This window comes from Ambystoma mexicanum, chromosome 7q, assembly GCF_040938575.1.
Source record: "Ambystoma mexicanum isolate Mex_15411 chromosome 7q, UKY_AmexF1_1, whole genome shotgun sequence".
NCBI lineage: Eukaryota > Metazoa > Chordata > Amphibia > Caudata > Ambystomatidae > Ambystoma > Ambystoma mexicanum.
Window position 1 is genome coordinate 852,837,933 of NC_090941.1, and position 22,838 is coordinate 852,860,770.

Consider the following 22,838-nt stretch of genomic DNA (forward strand, 5'->3'; position numbering starts at 1 on the left):
GTTGGACCATGGTCTTCGTTGTTGACTGCCTCAGACTGAAGGCCCAGAAGGGCTGTTCCTTCCTCCACTGATGTTATTCTACTTTGTGCTCCAAAATTATCCCAAAAGGGAACATCCATCTGTATCTGGCTCCTTTTCGTCAGTTCCTCTGTGACTGGATGCATCATTCTCCTTTTCGTGAGGGTGGCCTGGGAAATGTCCTGGTATAGCTGCACGGGAACCCTTTTGCAGATTAGGTCTTTTTCCTGTCTCGCCATCCCAAGGATTTTGTTCTTTCTGAGCATAGTCATGCATGGCCACCAGTACATCCCATGGCCGCACCCCTGGTTCGTTCCTTTTCGGTCCCCCTCTGTGCACTCTGTCCACTCGGATCTCAGCGGGATCAGAGGAGGAGACTAGGTCAGCAAATAATTGTTGAATTTTGTCGGGTAGGTCGGCGTCTCCCGCTGCCTTTGGAAGTGACTTGATCCTAATGTTCACTCTCCTCAAGCTGTTTTCCAGATCCTCTGTCTGAATTTCCAAATTGTGGGTGGCCCTGGTCAGGTGCTCCATCAAGTCCTCCATTTTGTGTGTGTCATCGGCCATGTCCTGCAGCGCTCGCTCGTTCGTATCCAATATCAGTTCCAGGGAGCACAAATCCCCTTTCACTTCTCTTAGTGCTCCCGTTAGTTCCTCCCTCATCCTGTGCATTTGAAATTGTATGGTTGAAACCATTCACGCGGCCTGGTTGTGGGAGCCTTAGTTAATACGAAACTAGACTACTGCAACAGACTCCTTGCCGGAGTTCCGGCTAAACAGATCCACTGCCTACAAAGGGCACAAAATGCAGTAGTCAGACTAGTGTTTGGTGCACCTAAAAACAATCCAAACTCAGGCCTCTGCCGCCCCGTTCACTGATTAGTGGTGGAGGATCGCATAAAGTTTAAGATCAGCTGTCTGGTGTTTAAATGTATTAATTGGTTGGCACCAAGCTATTAGAGAGATAAGCTGAATTTTTTTTCCATCCTGCTCGTGCCCTAACGTCAGAAAATAATTGCTACTTATCACTCCCAGGATTAAATGTGTTTCAAGGGGAGAGTGTAGATTGTGGAACAGTCTTCCTCCGGACCTAAGGAGAACCAACTCCCTTCCGAGCAGGTTTAAAAACCCATCTTTTCAAATAATGTGCTCTCCTGCCATGACCTCATTGATACTATTGCCATGTGACTGATCCTCACCTTCTCTTTGATGACACACTTCATCTGCACCAGGATTCGATTTGGTTCGTTGTGGGCACGTTTATAAATGTTTCAATCAATCAATCATTCTTTCCCCAAAGGATTGGAGGCATCGCTCAAGGACCTTTCGAGTGACCGTTTGATCCGCTGGTCCCTCCGGTAACTGGGCTTGTGGGAGAATTCCTTCCTCCCTGTCCCCCATTGCTCAGTGTCTGATTGGGTTCCCCTTTCCATCCTCCACAACTTCTGGATCATGCTCTTTTTCTTCCCCCCTTCGACGGGGTATGTTCAGGGTCTTTCCCTCTGTTTTAGACATTGCGCTGATCAATCTGCATTACCCTTGGAGATTCTTTCAAGCGCATGGCTTCCTTCAGTTGGGCAGGGTGTGAACCCCACAACCGCCTTCTCGAGCCCATCCTCCCTCCTGCTCTTGTGAGGGTATCTGTCTCCTCAGAGGCAACCATTCAATTCTCGGCCTGAGCCCCTTGGTTGGGGTCCTTGGCCTGCCTGGTTTGGTATGGCTTTTAGGTACTTGTTCTAGTCTTGCCAGTCCAATTTCTTGGGGCGGCCTTGTGTCAGGTTTTGCTTTGGTGATGATTGTAATTCCCCCTGATGAAGGTGGTAGGCGCTCTCGACAGGTGGCCAGCCCTCCTTTCCCTGGGTGGGCTTGACCCTCCCTGCGCTGCAAGCTTGCAGTGCTTTTTTTCCAGGGGGGCTGTGATTGCTTAGTTGGGCGCCCCTTGGTGATTATGTTGCCTTCCTCCTATCCCCCAAGGTGTCTCTATATGACACTGTTGCTTAAATGATATTCTGGGAGTTGAGATGCCTAGAGCCGGACCCTCCCCCGCAATACCACTGCGGATCTCTTCTGTTTTCTGAATTAAGAACTCGGAGTGCCGGAGTTATTAACAGTCTCAATGGAAGACCAGTTATTGTGTTGGCGGGAGAAGGAGGGGGGGAGAGCAGGTCTTACCGTCGCTGTTATGTATGCTCCTCGGGTTGATCAGACGGTGGCCTGGTCCTCTCTCTCTCCCACACCAAACTCCTCCTAGCAATGCTCTGAGGGGTACTCCAAAGACCGAGGAACCCGTTTGAGGACAATCCAGTCCAGCGCAACTCGGGGGGGTCTGGACCGGCTGCTCAGCGAGGTTGCTGGGGCAGTCACCAGCCGGGTCCCTCTCTATTTCTTCCTCCCTCCAAAGCAGCTTGCCTGCCGGAACTGCGTCTCGCCAGCTTGCTGCGTTGCTGCTAAGAGGTGCAGCTCTCCGTCCTCTCCTGCTTGCCTCAGCTTGGCGATGCAGAGGCGGGCAGGACGCCTTATTTCTTTGCCATTTTCAGTTCTGCTTGATGCACGGGCTTGTTTTAGCCGTTGTAATGCCCGGGGAGGGGAGTGCTTCAGTGTTCAAGTTTTTCTTTTGGCCTCTGGGTGACAGAGGCCACCTCCTCACGGCGGCCATCTTGGAAGTCCTCAGACGCATGCTTTTTAACATACTCGTCCTAGTAAAGTGAACGTGTGGATTTAAAGGGAAACAACATTTTCTCACACGATAACGATATCCCTTAGGAGTTTCTTCATCCCACTCCTGACAGTTCATATTTTCTTGTGTTGTAAAACATCCCACGTAGGCCACGGTATGTCCAGCTGGTGGGAGTTCCTGCTGGGAACGGGAGTCCTTGTCCCCTAAGGGGAAGTCTCTCCCAGTGAAGTCCTGCTTGCCTCTACCTCTATGGAGGGTACTGCGTAGCGGGCTCACCTCCCTAGCCTCACATGGGTGGGGCTCCCCTTTGGGGAGAAGGGATGAATTCCCTCGATTCATCACAGTTGTAACCTTTTTTGAGGGTGTGTGTAAGGAATTGCCATATGGCAAGAGTATATTAGCCCTGTTTTGTTTTATATTGAACATACCATGATACAGGTAATTCCATCTCAGAAAGGGTGGTCTGCTAATAAGACTCCCTTTCACCCAACTCCAAGCCAAAAGCAAAGTGTACACCTGTGCCCAGCTGCATCAGTCTCCCTGATCCCAGCCCCTGCTCTCCAGTGGCATGAAGCAGGTTCAAAGGTCACAGCTGCTGTGGCAGCAAGTTCACTACATCACAGAGGCTGTATTTAAATCTGCACCTCTGTTCCAGAACAATACTAAGAGCCTCATTACAAGGTTGGCAGTGACCCGCTGGTGCCACCAGTGATTTGCCGCCGACCCCAAAATACTGTTTCCGGCGCCTGGCTTCCCGGTGCCACCGGGACATTACAAGTCCCGGCAGCATGGAAAGTCAGGCGTCAGATTTGGTAAGTCCCCATTCCCGTGGTGGCCCATAGGACTCCACGGGACTGGGGACTCGGAAGCACTGGCAGCATTGCTACCAGTGCAAGTGCTTCCCTGACAACTCTGCCTACCTCTTACCGGCACCCTTATTTACGGGCCGCCACACTCTTAATGAGGCCCTAAATGTACTTAACTATCACCTGGTAGCAGGGAAATCAGGAAATATAGGCCATTTTTAGGCTTTAGTACTGTGGCTGATAGTTCACATAATTATTAAAGCTGCATCTGATTTATAGCATAGCAGTGATAACCATATGAGCTCAGACCAGCTATGAGAGGCAATGTGGATTCCTGGCACCTGTCTATCTGAGTTAAAGTGAATGGAACAAAGGGCAATATGCCTGCCTCTCCTCTGTTGACATTCTATGCACAGTGACTCACAGCAGGGCATCTACTGGGGGCCTGTCATCAAAGAGGCAGTTTCATAACAAAGCCTGGCTCACGTTAGCGGGCTATACACCAAAGGGCCTTTGAAGTGTAGGGCTAAAGAAGAGGTCAGGTTTAGACAGGCAGACAGAGCAGTACCAAAGGGAGGAAGAATTCGGCCATCTTGTATTTCTGTGGGCTTCTCTTTCCTTTCTGTCTTCTACCCGTCCTGCATAATAAAGCACTTTGGGTATGATGCAAAAAGGCACAAATCACCTGTTACCTTAACCAGGATTGGATCCTTAAAGCAGGCTTGCTTTTAAACAATGCCTTGTGGCTTACTGCCATTACACAGAAGGTGTCTTCCCCTCCTTCTATGATTCATTCCTGGACTTCAAGAACAATTAATTTGGACATCTTTTGGGAGAGCAGGCATTTCCAAATTCCTACACCAGTGAGCTGAACAAATAGTGCTCCAAGGCATAGGAAAGCTCTGCTCCCTACCCATCCCCATCGCACATAAGAGGCAAACTGCTGCTGGAGCAAGACCTGCCTCTCTGATAGCTACACTGGTACTCAGGACCTCACTGAAGGTGAAGGACTCTTGCAGGTGTTAGCCAGCCTACCCTGGGTTGGGAGAGTGAAAGCAAGGACATTTCTTGTCCCTGAGCCCCTGGGCTGAGACTCACAGCATCCAAACAGCCAAAGCAATACAGGTCCTGTTTTTCATTGCTTGAACCACATTTGAACCGCGTTTGCTACTTTCAAATCAGTAGGATCTTATTGTCATTTTTCAGGCCCATGCTAGCTACTTTGAACCAGTTCAACACCACCTCGCATCAGCAGAGCCTGTCATTTGTCCAGCTGGAGCATCAGTGCACCTTGTCGATGACTTTGAAATGCTGCGTTACCAAACAAAGCATCCAACAGCTAGGACTTTGCATTGCATCTTGACTCGAACCACTGGAGCATTGCATCACTTGCAGACTTGGTCCAGCGATACATATAGTTGTGAACCATGCTCAATCATTGAACTGCTCCGGGTGACCTCTCGAACCGCATTGTCGGATGCCGCCTTCAAACCACATGGATCACCACTTGAATCAGACTCAAATCAGAGTTGGTGCTGAGATCCACGCAACGTGACAACTTGAAACCAGTTTCGACATGCAGAAACCACATCTAGAAGCTGAGTTCAACATTGTTGAACTGCCTAAGGCACTATAAGGTGCAGAATACCTTCAGGCTAAGTTTACCCGCTATCATCCCAGTCATAGTTTGCTCTCTGCTTCGGCTGACCTACTGGTAGTTTCTACCTACCAACGGGTATGGATTGGAGGACAAGCCTTTTCCAAAGCAGCTGCGGTGCTGTGGAATGAACTCCCTCTGGCCATTAAGAAAATGTACAACTATCTGGCCTTTAGAAAGGCTGTTAAAACATTCTTATTTTAAGCTGAGTTCTGATCTGGTCCTGGCAGCGGATTCCTCTCTCTAGCGCCAAGATACTTCAGGGTGATCGGGCGCAAAGAAATTGGCTTAACATAACATAAAATGACATAATGAGGTACACTGAGAACCCCGTCCCCCTTGGTCCATTTGTGGGGCCCGAGAGACTGATTAAGTACCTCTTGCTCCATTCTCCTAAAGAAACATATCCTTAATCGACATTGTGGTTTATTGCCTTTTCCTGCCTGTTAAGTATCCAGAGTTATTTCATATTTACAGTCTGCACATCTCTCTGTCTTCCTTTATAGGTGTGGTTTCTTTTTAGTGTTTCGTAGTACCATTTTTTTGCATATTGTTGTATTTAATGAAAGTATCAATCAATCAAATCAAGTTTACTTTGAATACCACAATTCATAAAACTCATTACAGTAAAATACAACACATTTTCAGCCAAAAATAATTCCACGAATAAGAATAAATGAATATATTACAGATTATACAGTAGTAATACTTTTCCCCCTGATTTACATAGCCTGTACCAATTAAAGTATGTATATTTATAGAACCTTGATTGGAAATTACTTTATTTAGTACTGTTGTACTATTGCTGTTTTGTTTGCTGCTATCTCACATTCAAACCTCTCTTAAGAGTACAGCCTGCTCTCAGGTAAGGTTACCATAAAAGACAAAGGAAGCATATTGCTTAACTTTGCCTTGTTAACCTTTATGAGTGGGATCACTGTTTCATAGAAGTGTGAGGGCTGAGACAGTCGTTTAGCCACTACTCATCCTTGTACTCCTTCAGGGAAATAGTCATTTTGTCACACTGGTGTCAGCGGTATGGATGTGCTTATAGCTTAGTCTTTCAAATAAGTTTGTGCATTTTATTTATTTCATTTATTTAACATTTGGTTTATTTCAAACCTTTTGTCATATCAGAGTCCATCCTAAAATAACTAAGTTTGTTTATGGTCCGGATTTCTTGATTCTTTAAGGGAAATGGAAGCCTGGTTTTCTGCCCTCGTGTGTCCGCACTTTATGACATGTTTCTCTCCAGTGGATTACCGGCATCATCACGAAGAACCTCTTTTAGAAACTTCACAAGTGCACGTCATCTGTATGCCTTTCTGCTAACATGGAGCCCAAAAATGCTGTTCTCTTAGGCCTGTACAAAAAAGAATAAGATGCTTCAAGGTGTCTGTGCCCCCACTTTTCACAAAACCTGCAGTCTTCTGGACTTCGGTGCTGGTTACAGATTGACAAGATCTGGTGAGTGGGGTACAAGTACATCTTGAACCGCATGTACTGAGTCCTACTGTTTGCGCAATTAATATTCGAAACATTGACAAGCATTTCTGCTACTATGGAACTTGACAGGAGCACCATGGATGGATTAAAAGTCAGTGCCCTCCTCAGTGCCCTCCACAAGGTCTGTCAAGACTGGGGACTCCCTCATGGCAGTAAGACCAAGAAAGCCGAACTGCTTAAGTACCTCCATGCTTTTGAAGAATCTTGGGGGGGTAGAAGAGAACCAGCCGGTCAAGTCAAGTGGCACAGCGAGTAGAGCGCTCGCTTTGACACACGTGCAGAGCCTGCTAACACAGGTTCGAATCCCGGCAAGGCCAAACTCAGCCTTTCATCCTTCCAAGGTCGATAAATGAGCACCACACACCGTGGGTAATAATAAGCAGTGCTCAGATACCCCAGGGTTCGTAGCGCTATATAAATGCCAAATTATTATTATTATTATTATTATTATTTATCCAGGGGGCCAGCAGCGATCTGGTGCACCCATCTCAAGTATCCCTTTCTCTGGGGGGAGTAGGAGTGGTGGAGGACAGCGATGTAGATAGCAGTTCCCACAATACCCCTAAAAGGGCGGGATGTGTAGCCTCTCACAGGTACCCGGCTATGGCCCAGGGTTCTGTCAAGCCCTGTGTCTCAGCATAGTGCCAGGGTGGTCCCTCTTGGCAGATCTGCTTAGAGGGACAGAAAGTGGCCTAAGAGGAAAAGAAACAAAGGGATTTTGTGATGCTACTCACTGAAACTTGAGCTAACGGGTCAGATAGAATCCTGCAAGCAGACTCCAAGGGGAGGGAAGTGTTTCCAGTGATAGCTCCCAAGGATAGCCTAGGTGCACATCCCCAAGGACTTAGTCCAACAATATGAGGTCGGGAAGGCTATTTTCAACTGGTTCAAAACACTTGAGTCAGCTTTCTGCCTACAGTAGATATAAGAGGAGTTGTGGAAAAGGAGCCCTTATGAGCCACCTACCAATGGCTGGGACTGGTGTTTTCATTCAGTTGACTCCTGAGTGGCCTATTTATACCAAACTGAAGGTGTGGTCTTCGGGAAGTTCTGAAAAATCCCCTTGTTGGGAAGGGGATGGTCCATTTCCGCCCCCTCACCAATCCCAAGCAAATATATTATGTAGAAGTGCCCTATACACATGCACGCATAACGCAACCCCTAGACCTGTCCTAAGACACCATCTTGTACCACGATAGATGCCATCTTTTCCTAAGACCAGAAATCATCCCCCTGCAGAGAGCAGCTCTCCCATCCCCAGCGCCAGCACAGGCAGCCCAGAGCTCCGCCACCCCCTCCTGTCCTGCCAGCTCTGCTCAAGCCCTTTTCCCACGGAAACCCGGCAATTCATTTGTTGCAAACTCACAGTGTCCATTCCGCAGAGCATGAGATCAGAGCAGGCCTCTGCACTAGGACCCATCCATCTCTACTAAACTGCTTGTGCCCCCCTGACCCCCACCCTGCCAGACCACAGCCAACTCACACTAACCCTCCAACTCCTCTTCATACAGATACCTATCTGACCTGACCTTACCCTGACCAAACCAGAACCCCCAGTGAAATTCCATCCCTGCACAGGAGTATATTTTCTGTAATGAACACAAGCACGCAGGTATCAGGAAGACAGATGGGAGATCAAACCATTGAGGCAGACACCTGTGTGTGGGGCATGCAACATCAAAAGCACTGTGAAGGGTAAGGGTTGGAATGCCTATAAACTATCTCATGTGACCCAAGCACCCCTATTCATGTAAGATTTTTTGTGTGCTATTACTCTCTCATTATCAGTTCCTGTCGTTTAGTTTAGTCAGATAAAAATGTGTCTTGTCGTACCCTGACCTTCACTGCGAAGATAAGCCCAGCTGACCCACGTGCCACAGGAGCGACACCTGAGCAGCAGCCAATCCAACGTGGTCAGCCCGTATAGAAGCATAATGTATCATTCCATTTTTCCGATTGTATTGTAGAATTTTCTACTTATAGCCATACGTCACTAAAGACGCGTTTCGCAATTATAATGTGCTGCCCGTATTTGTTTGGCAGAGCGCTCTCGGGCAGCAGAGTTCTTTGCTAGCTATCATTCGTATATAAAGTCTGTTATACTTGCAATTTATCTCAGAGCTTCATGCCCCTGACGGGAAGCGTCCCCATTGTTTGGTCTATTGGATAGTATGTGCATTGTTGGGTGTGTGCCTTCACTTGGTGACCCCTTTCACGTGATTGTCCTCGAGTCCCTGCACCTCCGCGGCGAGATGCAGGGCCTCTCCTGTAAGCCGCCCCCACCTACGGCTGACCAGTCCTGAAAACGCGTATGCTAAAAAGCGAAGGTTTTCCGTGGGTTTCCGGCTTTGTGAATACCCCACTGCTCGCCTGAGCAGGGTGCCGCAAGGAGGGGGAGGCCCAGAGGTTCTGGATAGACCGTGAACGTAGGATCTTGGAAGAACACGAGCACGTGAGTATAAATTGCAATGTTAACAGCCTAAGGGGAATATAGAGCAGTGTGACTGATAGGAACATGCAATGATTGGATGTTTTTGAGTGATTATCTTCCTTTGAACAAAGTGCTTTTTCTTTTTCATGGCCATTAGGTTTTTTATTGAGATTAAATGAGTAAAAGAAGTGGAATAGAGGAAATACGGGAACCTAGCTGTGAAAGGGGGTGGAAGGCGACGTCGTAGTGCACTGTCCCGACCAGTGCGGTTAAAGAAGTGAAGAGGTGATACAGTCGGAGCCCATATATGTAGACGGCTCGAAAACAAATAGCGGTTGTTGTTTTAGTTTATTATCTTAGCATCTTTTCTTACAACTGTGGAGGTAGGCCCAAGAGGGGCGAAGTGATGTTAGTGTTGAGAGAACGTGAACAAGAGTTGGCTCTAAGAGGGGAGGGGAATATATGTTCCTTGTCTATCTTTTTTATGTATTGTCATCAGGAGTGAGTCAATGTATGTGTCATGTTAAATGTTTTCTATCGTACATTTGTATTTGTGTTGCAACGTTTAAGAGGGAAAGATCAAGGTTTGTTAAGTGTCCTTAGAAGAAAGATAAAAGCATATTAAGAAGGGCATGGAATAACGGAGTTGTCGTTCGTTGGCAAAGCGAGTGACCACAAGAAGGGGAAATATCTGGGGAGATGGGGACGGATACTCCTCTGTCCCATATTTGTAAGCAGCTCCCCTTGTACAGTGAGCGAATTAAACATTACCATGAGCAATGGGTGAATGAAAAAAAGGGGGAGGGATTGTCATCACCAGTCCCTGAGGGTGAATGAAAGGCGGGAGACATTTTGTTCCAGATTGACATGCACCCATACGAGCGGTACAAGTGGAAAGGGAGGTGGAGACAGAAAGTGTGGGATATGACACACTAGCTTCGGTAAGGGATGAGGAGTACTGGAGTGATTTTGACGAAGTAGAGGACAGAGTAGTAGGAGAGGGAGAGATACAGCAGGTGCAGTGGGCATCCCCCAGGAGGAGCGAGAAATGGGAAGGGAGGCTCAGAAACAGAATTGGGAGGATGGCCTTTGCAAAGAAGAAAGCAGTGAAGGGAAGTACAGGAAAGACAAAATCAACATTGCAAATGCCATTGATCTACAAGGGAACAGGGAGACCTCATTATGTGCCCTGGGCACAGATGGACAAAAACAACCTCCTTAAATCTATCCCCCACTTACGGCGGGTGCAGGAAAATGGATCTATGCCTTTGAAAAGAAAACCACTGAGGGGATATCGGGATATTAAAATCCTTTTGGTTTCCACAGTAGGAGATCAAGCAGACTCAGTGTGGGTGAAGGCAGGGTTCCCAGGGGTGACCATAGGGAATGATATACACGACAGACATCATTTAATAACATCAGGACACGAGTATGGGATGTTCTCCGGAGAACTTTCCCCTACACACCCGATTTACAATCTATCATGCAGTGTATGATGGGGACAAGGAGGGTGCTGCGGAATATATCCTTCGGCTGCAGGAAATGTGGAGGGCAGAGACGGGTACGGCGTGGGATCAAAACACCTCCCTATTTTACTTCATAATTAAGCGAGGCCTACCAAAGGAAGTACAGAAGGCCCTTGATAAAATAGCTGGGATAGAAGCCAAGAGATGGCCTGACATACAGAGCATCATAATACATCATTGTAGGAAGATCAGAGAAAGGGAGAAAGAAATTGCACAGAGGAAATTAACGACGAAGCGAAACTAGTACAAAGTAAACTGGTGAAGGTTGCAGTGGTAACAGTAGCACCTCAGCAGACCCAACATGAGAAGAGGGAGGCATCTCAGTGGCGGCACAGGCTACAATGGCTGTAATGTGGTCAGACAACGGACAGGAGCAGTGGTGAGGGGAACAACAGTACATGAGACCTCAGTGGCATGGAAGACCGGTAAGAGGACGAGGTGGGTTCCAGGGACAAAGGGGAAGGGGATACGGAGGGCAAGGAACAAGGGGGGTGGGTCTGGACAATGTTGGTCGTGCGGGAGGTGGGGCCATTTTGCCAGGGAATACCGCAGCAGGCCAGGGGGCAATTATCAGTACAACCAGGGATACAACAATCAACCACAATGCGGGCACCACAAAGCCCATACGGCCTTCCCCAAGGGACTAACGAACAAGACAATCAGCCAAATAGCAGATCCATACTGGGTTATAACACCCTCTGACTCCCCCCACATGCCGACAATCACAGTAAAATGCCCCAAACCAAATTGCCCATCAGCATAACAACCCATTCGCCATCACTGAAAACGGAACATATCAAGGAACTTGTGTGCTGAATGACAATATTTTCTCTTGCCCCGGGACAGACACTCACCCTGATTAGGACAGTCCATAGAGAGAACTTGCGTGTCCAGTCCTATCCACTATCTTAAGACCAGAAGAGGAACTACTGGTAGGGGTGGAGAGAGGGAGACAAACAGTTCATCTTTAGGGCGGAAAATTCATGTGTTTGTGAAGGTGATTTCCTGCTATCAGACAAAAATCTTGAGACGCAACGATTCTCTGGGGCTTAGTAACGGTTCCTTTCACAAAAGAGCTGGATGTCAAAATATACTATATTATGAAAGCTCACCAGTCAATTTGTTAGGGTGAGATTTGCTCAGTAAGTTGAACAGGACGATATCATTCACTGACCGAGGAATTGTTTGTTCTACTCCAGGCATGTGTGCTATTAGAGCAGTGCTCTAAATAAATGCAATAGCAAATGAAATAAAGGTGAGAGGAGTACCCGAGAACGCTGACATGTTTATTTATGGGATCCGAGTGTTGGCTGAGGCAGTACCTGAGCTCACTAGAAAAGAATGGAGATTACCATCAGATTTTGTGTTTCGCCCTGTAGCGGCACCTGAGATATAAGCTGGCACAATACTGACCCTATACTTAGAAGGAGTACAGGTGTCTGCAAAAAGAATAGTTGCCATAGGAACGGAAACGCAAGGTTGCGAGTGGAGCACATTGCTGTTCACTGATCCTTATATACCGTTAAGAGAGTTAACAGAGGAGGAGCTGTTCACTGACAACCAAGACGGGGAAATCATTTTGGAAGTAAGTATCCCATGTGAAGTGATGGTATAATATAGAAAGGTACCAAGCCCCCTCAGTGCACCACGTTCCTACTACGACACAGGCATGCAACAAGTGCCCCCCACTTATGCCTCAGCCAGACCACATACTATGAAAGACATGCAAACATTTTCTCAGAATATGCAATTATTGTAGAGCTTGACTATGCAGCCTATACCAAACCACTGTTAGAAGGGCTTAAAGAGGCACAGAAAGAGAAAACACACTTAAAATGGATGACAGAGCTGCAAACAGCTTTTCAAAATCTCAAGGAATTAATAAGCACTGAACCAGTTTTAGCAACCCCTGACTATGATCGGAAGTTTTACTTATTGTCACATTCTAATGGGACACTAATGACAGCAGTGTTAACGCATGAAAATATCCCTGGGCCACAAACCACTGGCATATTACAGCAGCAGCCTTGATTCAGTAATGCAAGGCCATTTTGCGTGCGAACAAGCCCTTGCAAATGCCACCTTCGCGATTGAAAAAAGCTCCACCATTGTCATGGGTTCATCTGTCACTTTATATGTAGCGCACTCCCTGTTTTCCATCCTCGAAAGGTCCAAATCCACCCTCACTACCCAAAGAGCATCAGCATATGAGATAATAATTTCCAGTGCTTATGTACACTTAGTGCGCTGCAAAACAGTAAACCCACCTACCTTCATTACTGAGCAATGCACAGTACAAGACATGCAAGAACACAACTGCGCAACATACGAGGGAGAAGGAGATGACATACCAAAGGCTAGGGAAAACGGGTTAGACGAAGGAGAGATATACTTTGTAGATGGTACAGCGTCAATTTGTCCGGAAACAGGAGAAAAACGTGTTGGGGCAGCAGTAGTAAGGTTGGAAGACGGAGAATACGAAGTGCTAGCAAAAAAAGATTACCAATGCATTTCTCTGCACAAGCCGCAGAGCTAGTTGCTCAGATTGAGGTGCTACATGCAGCGAAAAGGTGTGCAGTGACGAATTTACTTTTATTCAGCTTACGTGACTACCACGGTACATGCTGGATTGTCCAGGTGGAGAAGAAGGGGATTTAGGAGGGCAGATGGGTCTCCAGTACAGCATGCAGAGTTACTAAACAAATTGATTGAAGCTCTTGCAGAACCTTCTGTAGTAGCCCTGGTGAAATGCCAAGAGCACACTTAGAACAATGATGAAATATCATTAGGAAACACAGCAGCAGACACAGCTGCCAAGGAGGTACCATACCTACCACTAGCACCTATCATAGAATATGTATTAATAAATAAACAGGAAACGCCCAAAGAGGAAAGTTACAGCTCCTTACCAATAGCTCAAATAATTGAGCTACAAAAGAAAGCACCGCCCGCAGAACAAGAGCTATGGATTAAAAGAGGATGCACACAGTATCCAACAGATTTGCTGTGCAGACAAAATAACACAGGCAAAGGGGTAATGCCTCTTGAATTACTAATACTGGCCTTCGAGCAATTGCACTTCCCAGCTCATACATCCAAACAACACATCCCTGCTGATCTCCAGGAGGATTGGTTTATCCCAAACCCCTTCAGGAGCATCTCAACAAAATGGTCATAGAATGCACGACATGTCAAACATACAATTCAGGAATTACTCTGAGAACACTGCGAAGAACACTGACCGCCCTGTAGGGCCCTTCCGTGAACTGCACATTGATTATGCAGACATGGGAGAGAGATGTAACAGAGACAGATATATGATTACGTAAAGACCTTAGGGGTATACATAGACTATCCCCTATCCATGACTAGGCAGGTCAGCGCCATCACCTCTGCAGCAGCACACACCACAAAGCTCATAAATGCCATAAAACCATATCTACCCAAGCCTAACTGCCTATCAATAGCCAGAGCAACAATTGGGCCAAGTTAGACTAATGCTATGCCCTTCTTGCAGGTACATCTGAAAAAAGCCTAAACCGACTCCAAATCACACAGAACGCGCTACGAGCAGCATTAAGCATCCCCAAAAGAGAGCATATCTCCCAAGCCAGAAAGGCAGCTCACTGGCTCCCGGTTAAAGAGCGCATCACTTTCAAAATCCTCACCCTCACCCACAAATGCCTCACTCTCACAGCGCCATCATACCTATCAGAGACTATAGCTAAACCCACCTCAACACGACCTACTAGGATTCACTACACTAACCAACTTCACATCCCACGCATCAACAGGGCCAACGCTGGTGGGATACGCTTCCCCCACATTGCCGCCAAATTATGGAAAGCACTACCCACAGATATCAGAGCAGAAAACTTGTTTCTTGCCTTCCGAAGGAAACTGAAAACCTCTCTCTTAACCTAATGCACTGTTCTTCCATGCCTTCTCACATGCCTGTATTGTAATTTGCAACTGTCTAATCATACGTAAGTAAGAAATATGTCTGTAACAAGCGCCAGGATGCCCCGGTCTTTTGACCGCTTTACACATCTGAATAAATAAATAAATAAATGATTGTAATAGTGTGCCCTTTTTCAAGGTGGGTAGAAGCAGAACCATGTGCCCACCCAGACACGAAGTGTGCGGCATAATTCCTTGTCCGGGAAGTGTTTCCTCGATGGGGAATATGTGATTTAATAAGCTCTGTCAATGGAACACACTTCGTAAATGATTCATTCAAAGAAGTGACTCTCTTATTAGGAATAAAACACAAAATATGCTCCATTTACCATCTGTAATCAAACAGAGCGGTTGAGAAAATAAACGGTTTATTGAGGAGTGGATTTTCTAAACTGTCTCACTCACTAAAGAACAATTGGGTCTATTACTTGCCTTTGGCCCTGTTTCAGCTCCAAACGCAAGCAAGTAAGGACCACCATTTGTCCCCCCACGAGATGGTAACTGGTCGACGCATGCAAATGCCTTTGTCAACACAGCGGAGAATGTCAGATGCACACAGTACAGCAACAGTATTAGGAGAAGAGTTCAAAGAATACCTTACCCAATTAACACAAGCTGTCCGGAGCATAGCCAAACAAATGGCACCCCCATTCACCAGAGAACAGGAAATGACACAACCACCCCCACAGTAGACAGCCCAGAACAGCCTCTAATGCCTGGCCAATTGGTGTATGTAAGAAACTTGGTAAGCGAATGGAACTCTCCAAGGTTCCATGGCCAATATGAGGGGATCTATTGTACGCCTTCAGCAGTAAAAGCTAAGGGACTGCGCTACTGGATTTACCTGTCTGATATAAGAAAGGCACATGACAGTGTAATGCCCGAAACAATGAATGAGGAGCAAACAAACATTGCAGCACCCTAAAATAAATGAGAAAGTAATAAGTGAGTGAAAATTAAACGGGAAATAAATAGGGTAAATTAATTGAAGCAAATGATTTTATATATATATATATATATATGTTTTCGCACGTTCAATACTGCTCTTCTCTCTTTCTCTCTCTCTCTCTCTCTCTCTCTCTCACTCTTTCTCTTTCTCTCTCGTCCAATCACCTTCACAAAAGAACAAAAAAAGAAGGGAACATATAACATGTAAATAGAATGATAAACAGAATATTATAGCACTCCCCGCTCCTACCTATCTCTCACATCTTTACCTCTGACTATACCTCACTCACAAGTTTGCTATACTTCCAACTTGTCCCACCTGCATATATTAACCCCATGCCGTTTTTTATTTATCTCTTAGGTGCCATGATGATGGAACAAACAGCAAATGCAGATGATGAGTCAGTTAGCAGTAGAAATAGAAACAGTAGCATGCCTACCTATAGCTTCCAGTGTGCACTGAATTTCATTGCTATGTTATTTACCTTGATGATTTAAATTTTGGGAGCATATTGGCGGTGTCTTTTACCTGGGGTGCCCATATAAAAAAGAAGGGGGTCCGTCGGGTAATCTGGGAAAATAGAAACAAGGTACCCCCTAACATAACAACGCTGCAAAAAAATGTTACTATATTGAGCCCTTTTTCTGAAATACCCATGAGCAATGACAATGCCAGCCAATGGCAAGAGACAAGTGCTGTATTACCAGCAGAGTAACTAGATACCATTGATGATCTTCGCCACCCTGCCCAATCTAATAGCTGGTATTCTGACATGAGTTTAACTGGTAAAAGAACAACTAATAGTAGTTATGTGTGTTCCTTAATCCCCAATGCCTCGGGTACACCGAAAATTCTAGTACTTCAAGAAGTCCCTATAGTTGAAGCCCAATGTCTCCTTCATCTGGCACTATGTCGCAGTAAGAGTTGATTTCAGGCACGCACAGTAAAATTACAACTCCAGCCACTAGATGAAAAAATATGTAAAGGTCCAGACTGTCTGAAGTAACCGGTCCTGGCAATAGAAGGCACAAGTTTCGCTGACAAGAGACTGCAATCAACTTACATGTGCAAGGCAGAAGCACTACGAGGATGGTCCGATCATCAACTAAACTGGATGGATCAAACCTGTGCTGAAACATGGACAAAACACGTCTCAAAGCTGACATGGGCCACAGTCTTCGAAAAACCCATCAAGGTCTGACAAGAGGACAATTATGAACTATGCTTCTATGGTGAAGGAAAAACTCCTATTGGGTCCAACAGACACAGCAACACGACACTCGCTATTCCTGACCTTCGAAAGGGCACAGCGGCTTTAATGGACTTTTATTGGGTATGTGGCAATCAGGCATACCTGCATCTCCCACCATCTTGGAGAGGCTACTGTACCCTGACAACGCTACATTCTGCACTGTTGGTAATACCTGAAGACCATGTAAGGGGGGGAGTGGACACCAAAAGCAACCACAGGACCTGCATCCCACAGAATAGCAACCCTCCATCTACCAAATATTCCCTGAAGAAGGACAGCCAGGTAGTGTGCACCGAAAAAAGAGACACTCCAACTACATATCACTAGAATCCTCTGACCTCTTTGCACAAATACCGGATCAATACAAACTCTTTAGCTCAGCAGAGACATTTATTGCATCACTCGTACCCAGCATCTAGACAAGAGTAAATGCCAAATGGCTCCAGATCGTGAGGTGGGAGCTCATCCAGCTGGAAAATGACACTGAGGAAGGATTCAATGTTATCAAAGTAGAACTTCAAGCTCTCCGTCTAATGACTATGCAGAACCGATATGTTCTTGACCTTCTAACTGCAATGGAAGGAGGTGTTTGTAAGAAAATTGTACACTCGTACCTTCTTCTGATGCTGAAAACGGACCTTATCACATGATAGCGGCAGTACATGAGCTAGGAGTAAAGATGAAGAAAGAAGGTGGTATTGAGGAAAACAGCTGGTTCACCATGGCGTTCAGTTGGGTACCTTTGTGGCTTTAAATGGCTGTCAAGATGCTGGGTCTCATTATCGTCTTCTTCCTGCGGTTTTTCTGTGTGTGTGCCAATAAGGGTTGAGGTGCTGCTAAAAAGCACTACCCAACAGTGCAATGATGATGGTGACAATCTGCAACTTAACTAAAATGAAAAACCCAAACACTAAGGAGGCACAGGTGCAAACCAGTGAAAAAAATGAGCACAAATATTGTATGGTCATAATTTACAATCCAGGGGATGAAGTAGACAATTATTATAACAAAAAACGATTAAATAACCATTAGACCTTGAAAACTATAAGGAGGTGTGGGTAGCTCTGGATGGGGATGGAGATTGTATTTGCATGACCTCTACTCCTGAAGAATATGCTAGACGTGGTGAGAGTTTGAGAAATGTTTGTAGAGCATGTATGATCATAAAAGGTACTTATGCCTGGGATGAAGCAGTAAAACAAGCAGAAGAACGCAGACCTAATGGTGGGGGGTATTCATTACTTTAGGTTTGACAAAAGGGGGGAATGTTGGGAAGGGGATGGTCCATTTCCACCCCCTCACCATTCCTGAGCAAATATATCATGTAGAAGTGCCCTGCAGCGCAATATAACATAGACACATGCACACATAACACAACTCCTAGACTTGTCCTAAGACTCCATCTTGTACAACGATAGATCTTTTCCTAGGCCCAGATTCATCCCCCTGGAGAGAGAGCAGCTCTCCTATCTTGAGCGCCAGCACAGACAGCCCAGAGCTCCGCCACTCCCTCCTGTCCTGCCAGCTCCGCTCAAGCCCAGTTACCACGGAAGCCCAGCGATTCATTTGTTGCAAACTCACAGTGTCCATTCCGCAGAGCATGAGATCAGAGCTGGCCTCTGCACTAGGGCCCACCCATCTCTACTAAACTGCCTGGGCACCCTAGGCCCCCACCCAGCCAGACCACAGCCAACTCACACTAACCAACTAGTTCAATCCTACCAAAACTTCTGCCAGAACCTTATAAGATGGTTCAAAGATTCTGACAAGTAAGGCCAGCTCCTCGACTCTGAGAGCTGACCCTCTCTATCTCTTTGTAAATAATTTAGTAAATAAATTAGTTAGTACCATGATATCTATATCACTAGGTATACTCTTAACAAGTGTATATGTCGGTACCTCTAACCAAGTAAGGCCCCTGCTGCCTTTGATCTCTGTTTGTATATTGTGCTTCTTATGTATAATCATATGTACTGTATTACTCTGATGTGTAACTAAGCTGTAATGTATCTTATGGTATGTACATTGTGCTTCTTATGTATAAATCATATGTACTGTATTACTCTGATGTGTAACTAAGCTGTAAGTTATCTCATGCCATGCGCCCTGATACCCACGGGTCAGGTGAGCAATACAAATAAGAAAACAAACAAACAAACCCTCCAACTCCTTTTCATACAGATACCTATCTGACCTGACCTTACCATGGCCACACCGGAACCCCCAGTGAAATTCCATGCCTGCACAGCAGTATATTTTCTCTAATCAACCCAGGTATCAGGAAGACAGATGGGAGATCAAACCATTGAGGTGGACAGCTGGGTGTGGGGCATGCAACATCAAAAGCATTGTGGAGGGTAAGGGTTGGAATGCATATAAACTAGCTCATGTGACCCACCCAAGCACACCTATTCATGTAGAAATGTATGTGTGCCATTAGTCTCTCATTATCAGTTCCTGTCATTTAGTTTAGTCGGATAGAAATGTGTCTTGTTGTACCCTGACCTTCACCGCGAAGATGAGCCCAGCCGACCCACGTGCCACCAGAGCGACACCCAAGCAGCAGCCAATCCAACGTGGTCAGCCCTCATAGAAGCATAATGTATCATTCCATTTCTCCAATTGTATTGTAGAATTGTGTACCTATAGCCTCACGTCACTATGACGCTTTTCACACTTATAATGTGCTGCCTGTGTATTGTTTGGCAGAGCGCTCTCGGGCAGCAGAGTTCTTTGTTAGCTATCATTCTTATATGAAGTCTGTTATACTTGCAATTTATCTCAGAGCTTCAATCCCCTGACGGCGAGCGTCCTCATTGTTTGGTCTATTGGATATTATGTGCATTGTTGGGTGTGTGTGTTCAGGAGCTTGAAAGAGACCACCAAGAAGGGGAGTCAAACCTTTGAGGCGTTTGCACATCACTCCTGGGGGTATAACCAAAGGGACTTTCATGTGCAGGGCTAGAGAAGGGGGTGGGTTCAGACAGGCAGGCAGAGCAGCACCAAAGGGAGGAAGGATTCCGCCATCTTGTTTTTCAACTGGCTTTTCTTTCCTTCTTGTAGGCACTTTCGGTGCAGAAAAGCACTTTGGGTATGATGCAAAAAGGCACAAGTCATGTCTTAATTTAAAAAGGTTTGGTCCCTTTAAAGCAGGCTAGTTTTTAACCAAACCCCTGTGGCTTGCTGCCTTCATAAGGAAAGGACCTCCCCATTTCTTAATTCAAGAAGAATTCATTTGGACATCTTTTGGGCATCAGACCTTTCCAAAGTCCTCCACCAGTGAGGTGAAGGAGTGTTCCAAGGCAAGGACAAGCTAGCTCTGCTCCCTATCCATCCTCAATGCACACATGCGGTGAAGTGCTGCTGGAGGAAGGCCTGCCTCTCTTTCATCTCCACTGGTACCCATGACCTCACTGGAGATGTAGGACTCATGCAGGTTTAAGCCAGCCTCTCCCTGGGTTGGGAGAATGTGAACAAGAACTCACCTTATACTTGAGCCCCTGGATTATCACTCACAAAGTCGAGAGAGCCAAAGCAACAAGGGCTCCTGTTTTTCATCGATCAAACTGCATTCAGCACCTCAGCAGAGCACTCACCATGTACACAACTTCAAACTGCTGCATCACCCGATAAATCATCGAACTGTCACGACTTTGCATCACAGCTCGACTCCTACCGGTGGATCATCCCGTCTTTTGTGGTCCCATACCAGCGGTACCCATCATTTCAAACCATACTCGATTGTGGAACCACTCCTGGTGACCTCTCAAAATGCATTGTCCAACACCACGTTCAAATCACACAGAACACCGTTAGAATCCAATTCAGTGCAGAGTTGCGGCTGAGATTAAGGCAACATCTTTCCAGGTTCGGCTTGCAAGCATCACATTTCGACGACTGGTTTCAGAGCATTGGAATCAGGTACATTGGAATTGGGTACATTGAGAACTCTCACAACTCTCGTTCCATGTGTTGGGACCCCAGATACTGATTAAGCCACTTTTGCTTGCTCCTTTTGGACATTGTGGTGATTTATTGTCTTTTTCACCCTGCTAAGTATCCAAAGGCCTTGCATTATCACATTCTGCATGCCTCTGCCTTCCTTTGCATGGGTGGGTTCTTGTTACTGTTTTTCTAGCGCAGTTACATTGCATATTGGTATAATTAAAGTATACATATTTTTATAGAACTTAACTGAACGTTCCTTTATTTTTGGACTGTTGTTCTATTGCTGTTTAGGCTGCTACTGTTTCAAATTCTCACCCTCTTGACTGTATAGTCTGCCCTTGGTCCACGTTACTACAAAAGGCAAAGGATGTATATCTCTCACCTGTGCCTGCTTCACATTTATGTTTGGGATCACTGTGGTTTCATAGGAGTGTGAGGGGTGAGTGGGCAATTTAGCCACTACCAATCCTTGTACTCCTGCGCAGCAGTAGTCATTTCGTCACAACCACCTTGTCAACATTGAAGATACCACAGAGATATAGCAGAACAGTTAACAAAGGATCTTTAAATGGCAGCACTCCACAACCTACTGCAACAGCCACCAACTGGCCCTGGGCATGTCTTCACAGGGTACCTAGGACTGCTGGTGCTGGTCAACCTGCATCACCAACATTCCACTTACTGAGAATACCAGGGATGTTTACACTACAACACATGGCTAAGAACAGATGCCTAAGGCTAAGCTAACAGAAGTCAGCAAATTAGAACACTATTTTTGTTTCAACCTGCTGCCCTGCAATGTTAACTGTATATTACGTTTAGTGTTAGCAATAAGATGCTAACTGGTTAAACGCTTCCATCACACATCTGTGTGCAACCTGCCGTCACAGCTTTGAATCTCAGCAGGTTTGAATCACAACTCAGCCCTACATCCTGCTTCTGTCAATAAATTGATTACCATCGAAGTGAGAAACAATATCACCAATTAACACATCACGTAGAAGAGTATGAGTTCTGACATGAAGCGCTGTACACAAATGTTTAATAAATAACCATAAACAATGTTATCATATGTGTATCTCAGAAATGTTCAGGATCTCTACAGACTACTGTTGTTTCAATGGGTTAGACTGGGAAGCCTTATGGGTCCACATCGTATCTATGTGTTTATGCCAAGTGAATTTCCCTGGAAGGCCCCTGACTTCAATGAAATCGCTCAGGCCTTTTAGAAGCCCAATCTGCCTTTAGAAAACCATGTAAATAAATCAAATGTAAGCATTATTTCACTGCATCCAAACACTTACCCCATACGAAAAAAATCCCCTAAACTCGCCATTTCTTGCGCCAAGTCCATGTTCTTTCCCTCGGGAACGCCATAAGGCGAGAAGCCAAAACTGGGATCAGCCATTCTTGTTAGATGTTCAGGAAACCTAAGTGCCCGGCGGAGTACACCTTTTTAAACACGTGCGACACAGTAGAACAGAGAACCGTATGACATCGGCTCCGCCCACTGTGACATGCTGTGCGAGAAAACTCCGACTTGCCTGGGGTGAGCACAGTAATGTCAACGTTCATGATTTTGTCTCATGGCTCAGGATTTCGGGAAACTTACTTCAAGCAACGTCGCATGAATTATGAGTCACGTCATTTCCGGGAACAATGCGTGCCCATGTGTGTTTCTTATGACAGAAAACACACCTACTCCTCATAAACTTCTAGCATGAGAAACAGCAACACGCATTGTCCATTGACTTATTGCGGTTACATTTAAATGTTAAATAATTAATGTGTAGGGCTTGAAGTGGACCTCTAGTTGGATAAAGTGCGGTCGGCCGTGGCTCTGGCTCAGTAGACGTCGTTATACCTTCTTTTGAAAATCACATGTTCAGTTTCTGACATTTGGAATTACATTTGTTTAAAAATCTGTAGGGAAAATATAGAGAATTGTTTTATTTTTACAACTAGTCATCATACCTTAAAAGTACTGCACGATCTGACGCTGCATTAGCCTATTTTGACTTGATTTCTCTTTAATATTTCAATATTTTCTTTTAGTGTGTGATATGGCCTCTCCTGATCTCCGGTGTGCCTCATGAGGTCAGGGAACA

The 22,838-nt window shown here is 45.8% G+C and overlaps 1 protein-coding gene across 3 annotated transcripts in view; it reads right to left on the reverse strand.

Moving 5' to 3' along the window:
- Window positions 1-22,370, reverse strand: part of DEUP1 (deuterosome assembly protein 1) — a 688,113-nt gene extending 665,743 nt beyond the window's left edge. Inside the window, exon 1 of one of the 3 annotated variants that reach the window (XM_069639298.1) lies at window positions 22,035-22,370. In XM_069639298.1, the coding sequence (XP_069495399.1) occupies window positions 22,035-22,138 (104 nt within the window). In that variant the 5' untranslated portion in view covers window positions 22,139-22,370. The remainder of the gene's footprint in view (window positions 1-22,034) is intronic. The other 2 variants (XM_069639300.1, XM_069639299.1) reach the window with 2 other exon arrangements.
- Between the last annotated feature and the right edge of the window lie 468 nt (window positions 22,371-22,838).